Source organism: Pygoscelis adeliae, unplaced genomic scaffold, assembly GCF_000699105.1.
Source record: "Pygoscelis adeliae isolate BGI_AS28 unplaced genomic scaffold, ASM69910v1 Scaffold141, whole genome shotgun sequence".
Classification (NCBI taxonomy): Eukaryota; Metazoa; Chordata; class Aves; order Sphenisciformes; family Spheniscidae; genus Pygoscelis; species Pygoscelis adeliae.
In genome coordinates this window covers 2,634,912-2,640,210 of record NW_008824231.1, presented here as the reverse complement: position 1 = coordinate 2,640,210, position 5,299 = coordinate 2,634,912, and the positions used below count along the sequence as shown (strand labels likewise).

At 45.0% G+C, this 5,299-nt stretch overlaps 1 protein-coding gene across 1 annotated transcript in view; it reads left to right on the top strand.

Annotated features, from left to right (window-relative positions):
* VSTM5 (V-set and transmembrane domain containing 5) overlaps positions 1-4,925 on the top strand; it is a 22,416-nt gene extending 17,491 nt beyond the window's left edge. Inside the window, exons 2-4 of the mRNA XM_009334868.1 lie at positions 2,725-3,054; positions 3,155-3,295; positions 4,882-4,925. Of these exons, the coding sequence (XP_009333143.1) occupies positions 2,725-3,054; positions 3,155-3,295; positions 4,882-4,925 (515 nt within the window). The remainder of the gene's footprint in view (positions 1-2,724; positions 3,055-3,154; positions 3,296-4,881) is intronic.
* The last annotated feature ends 374 nt before the right edge of the window (positions 4,926-5,299 follow it).

Below are 5,299 nucleotides of genomic sequence, written 5' to 3'. Positions count from 1 at the left end.
TTCCCCCCTGCATTCCCAACAACAGAGGGGAAGCAAGGAGGAGGAAAGAAATACTGGTTAACCAGCCCCAAAGGGCTCGGGTCACGCTGGGAAACGCGGTGGTGAAGAGGGAGGGTGGATTTTAACCCAGCACCGCGCGGGGGGCGAGTGGGGACGGGGCAGCACGCAGAGAGCTGGCCAGCCCTCTCCAAGCGGGGGCTAGAGGAGGCTGCAGCCACCCCCCACGCCTGGGAATTGGGATGGGCAGTGCCACCAGTGGATTTGCTTTGGACACGTCATGGCATCTCCTTCATCATCAAGGTGATGCACAAGCAGGACACCGAAGAGTGGAGGAACTGTCCCCAGAGTTTAAGAGCTCCATTTTAGAGCTGTCCCCCCCCCATTTTAGAGCTCCTGCATGGAGGCTCCTCGCTGCCAGCCCTTTTCCGCCCGCTCCCCAGCACGCTGCAGGCCCAGCTGCATTGCTACAGCCAGGTCTGGTACACAGAGCCGCGCTTCCAGCTTTGACTCTCAGCCAGGCGAATACTTCGGAGTGCAGCAGCGTGCCAGGGACAGCAAACTCGCCGCACTTCGAGCAGCACCAGTACCCTCTTCTCCTCGGTGCATGTTTTACTGTGCGTGAAGGGTCTGGTTTTGCAACCAGCAGAGCGCAGTGGCCTTGCACGGGGTGCTGCAGGTGGGTGTGATGTTTGCTCTCAAGGCCAACGCAGCTTTGTTTGGATTAGACCAGTTCAGGTAATCTAGGCGAACTGCATATTAAAAATATTTTTGAATGGTTATTGCATTGCCATTTTTGGCTTTGTGTGCTGGATAGGGACACGTTTGCAAATAATGGAAGGATTTTTTTTTTGTATTTACCTTGCAATCACATATTCAAAACAAAGCCATGCCTTTATCAAAACATAAAAGGGTCACTGTGGTGAGACACTCAGCTCCCGTCTAGTCAGAAACAGAGCAAAAGGCCTTTACATAAACACATGGAACAGAAACAATTAGAACAATTTGCAGCGATTACCAGAGGTTCCCGTCTGTTCTGTTTCTCTAGCTGGCACAAACCCCTTTTTTCACAGCTCTGGTTAGTCTCTCCTGCACACAGGCTGAATGGCAGACCACAGCTTAGCCGAAGATGCACCGGGCTACCTGGAAAACATGGTGTCCCTGCCAAGGGGACCCGGCAGCACAGGCATGACATTCCATGAAGGGGGAATCCCAGGAGTCTTACCCTGGAAAGAGAGCAGATCCCATCTGGTTAACAAATATATAGCGGCTAGGGCTTTCTTCTGTGCTGGACCCATAGGCGAGGACCTGGGAATCATGCTGGCTTCTCGAGATTCCCTGCCTTATCTCGACCAGCAGAGTTTCCAAATTCTGCTACAGATCACAGAGTGAAGCTGGCTTGTAATTCCTTTACCCATCTCTCCCCATTTGTGGTTGCTCTGGGGTTTTGCTGGTCATGGGGGGTTCTTATTTTTTAATAAGATTTTTTAAAAGAATTTCTTTCCCTTGGAGATTTTTTTTCTTTGCCTTTTTTAGCCATTCTTTTCCCTGAAGTCTCTGCAGAACCTCCAGGAGCATCCCCAGGGGTCCTGCTTTGCACTCCTTCAGTGTAGCTGAGGGTCCCATCCTCCCTCCCTGCTGGCTTAGAGAGATCTGCAGCTCAGCATTATTTTTTCAGTTCTGCTATTGCAGTCAGGCTGTTCCCACAGTAAGAGGAGAGCGGGTGAGCTGCCCCAAGCCAAACCAGGAAAAGGCATTCAGCGGTGAGGCTTACTCTGTGCTTTATCTGCCTTTTGTCTGGCTTGATTTTTGCGGGTAGATAACAGGATTTTAGTCTCTAGCCAAGTGTCTCAAACATGCCACTAATTATAAAAAAAAAAATGTACGCCAATTGAAACTTGGGTGTTTGGTGTTCATCCAAATCTTCATGCAGAAATACCCACATGCAAGCAGAAATTATTGCAGTTACATATTAAACTAAATGGTCAGTTCAGTTTGACAATGTTATGAACAGCTCCATAATCGCATCAGTAGGAACTAGGTGAGAATTAAATATTCTTTCACGTGCATTTTTGCCTGGAAATCATCAGGAACATGAAGTCCCTGACTTCATGTGAAACTGGGTACCTTTGGTTACATGCGATTTATCTGCACTGGCATATAACTGCTGCCTTTACGAAGCTGTTGTCTCAAACGTTGATTACGCATCCTGAAAACATGATGAAGTCCTTACCAAGTCTTCACATACTTAAGCCTGCTACAGTTCCTGCTTTTGGGGGATGGTAATTAATTAATATAATAGGTTACCTTGGCCATGGCAATTAAACTTTCCATTTAAATGCAGGATTTTAAAGGAAAACCAGTTACTGATGAATACAAAAGCATGGCTCAGCGTTTTCAGAAAATGTTATGCTCCCTTCCCCAAAAAGACTCTTCCAAACTCTCTCTTTGGTATTAAAACACTGAAACACAGGCAATTACTTGTCCTGTGTGGTGGAAATGTTTCTCTTGACTATCACCAATTAAAAATGTGTATCTAGTCTTTAATTGTCTATGTATGTTCCTTTTACGGTCAGTAGAAAGAGAGAGAAACTGCAGAGCATAATCCATCCTCTCTTAAAACAGACCACTGAGATAGGTAGGACAATCGCCCCTCAGAGGTCCCATCCTGCCCAGGACAGTTGGTCAGCATCACCTGCTCACTCATTGCCCTCCTTTCTCTTTCAGCTCCCGGAGTAGTATCATTAGTTGTCCCACAACCCAACATCAACGCAACAGTGGCACAAAACATCTTGCTCTCCGTTGAATACTCTTGCAGAGGCGTCGCCACCATTGAGTGGAAGCATGTGTCGAGCTGGGGCACCACCAAAATTGCTGAGTGGAAAAGTGGGAATTATGTCAACATATCCACGGTGTACAAGGACAGAGTGACTACTTTTGAAAATGGCTCTATACAGCTTTTGAACGTGGGCATGAGAGATGCCGGCTACTATTTTATTACTGTAACAGAGGAGTATGGAACCAACACCTATGGCACCATCATAGTCAACGTTTATGGTACTAACTAGATGGGAGTTCTTGGCTTTACCCTGTGTTTAAACATTAATCTGCTCATAATCAATTCTATAATATTAATTTTTTTCTGTCCTCCCTGCAGAGATTATCTATGAAGATCTACATTTTGTAGCAGTTCTCTTTGCATTTCTTGCTGCAGTATCTGCCATTTTGATCTGCTTCATGTGGCTGTGTAATAAATCTCTGCACCTATTCCAGAAGAAGACGACACACAAACTAACAGGTATCTCTGTAAGAATGCAGTCAAGGTATGGGGTTTTCAAGTCTGAATTTTGAGCCTAAAATTCACTTGTGATTTGAGCCGTAAAGGTGCTAAGCAGGGACACTGAGAAACAAGACTGGAAGGGCTCAGTTCAGTTATCCTGTTCAACTCTTTACTAGCAGAGGTAACTGAATAATAGGTATTTAGTTGCAGAACAATTCACAGGTCATCTACCTTAAACATTTTACATCAGAAACCACAAAACACTTCCCAACACTGCTAACTGCAAAACTTAGGGAGAAAAGGCCAGAGCTGCAATAACCCCCTATCAGAGGGCAGGAGACAAAGTCAAGAGCATCACCAACGCTCTCAAGGTCTGCACCAGAAGGGCATCTCCTAGGGGAAAATACTCAAATGACCCTTGGGAGTGGCTCCCACCTCACTGCATGGAGGACTGCACCTCTTCTTCTCCTCTCAAACCCCCCTTGCATCTGTCCTCACGTTTGATCCAGTTGCGGACTTCAGCGAACACTGACTAATATCAAAAGCAGACTCCTAACACATGTCAGAGACACCAGTCATGAAAAGCAGATCAAGGGCTGCACTGAAGGGAACGTTCACGTATTAGAGAAGAAACTTCTAAGCCACAGCCAGGGACATAGAGCCTAGGCAGCAAGACGCTACGGGCTTCGGCTCAAGCTCTGGGCACATCCTTCGAACAGGAGGTTTCTTTTACCACTTCAAAACATTTCGGGTATTTACCTCCCTTCTTCGTAAGTGCAGATCCACTAGTGGTTTCTTGCCCTGCAGGTAAAAGGTTGTATTTCTTCTCTAATAAGGACTGCTTAAGCTGTTACATTACTACAAGCAGCCTAAGTATCAGTATTTTACTAGACCAACACAGGTATTCAAGAATCTTAAGCCTCATGGCCCAGACTTTGTGTCAACTCTGCAAAGCCCGATACGAGAAGAGATGAATTTGGCTCGAGCTGTCTCTTCCTTTCTGCCACTCACCTACAGCTCTAAGGGCTGCTGCTGTTTTCACGGTGCACACACCACTCAACAAGCTTCTGTAGCTACTGAAAATTTTCCTACCGTGCCAGAATATACAGGCTTTTGTTTGGATAAAGCCTCTCCTTCCTCCAGTTAAAGCCAATCTTCCTACAGAGCCAGAGTTTTACAAAGTCTGAATCAAATACACTTATTTGTCAGACTTAGGAAAACCACAGTTCTGGAGACCTGCTCTGTCATCTCCCAGAACATGATCCAAAGCAGGGACCTAACTTATGCCCCAATTCCACCTTAGAAGAGCCCTCCTTTCAAAAGTCATGAAGAGAGGTGTAAGGACTGGCCTTATGGACTTCAGTTTTCATAGTGCCTTTAGTCTTGTATGGGAAGAAACCAGTGTCACTTTAAAGATTGTGAGGGACTTTTTATGCAGTTAAATATTTTGAAAAGATGTATTTAAAACCTAATTATAGATGAGTAAGCTTAAGCTAATACTAAAAAGTTCAAAATGTCTCAGCTATTAACACAGCGTTGTTAATTTTGGAACGCTGGCCTTCCAATCCATTTGCCAATCAATAATAATATCCTTTTATTTGCAGCAAGTACAACTGAAGAGATTGAATTGGAAACCATTGAGTGTTAGTCAAGGACTGTCTCATAACAAAAATAACAATTCTACCTCAGAAGAGATTGGCAAGGAAAGCAAGAAGAAACCTAAAAGGTAAAATGTTTGTGACTACTGTAGAAACATCCCGACTTGCAAAGCTAATTAGACATGAAAGCAGCAGTGTCTGATGGAGCTGTTTTGACCTGTTGAGATTTTGGCTCTGCTAGCCAAGGTCAAAGTAAAAAAGAGTATGCTTTCATGCTGAGCACGAACACATTTTTGTGGCTAATAAAATCTACAGCCTCTACCACTCTTAAAAACAACAAACCAACCAAGCCTCTAAGATCAAACCATAAAGGAAATGATCATGGTTTTGAAGGACACCTGTATTTTGGCTACGGCAAGTCTCC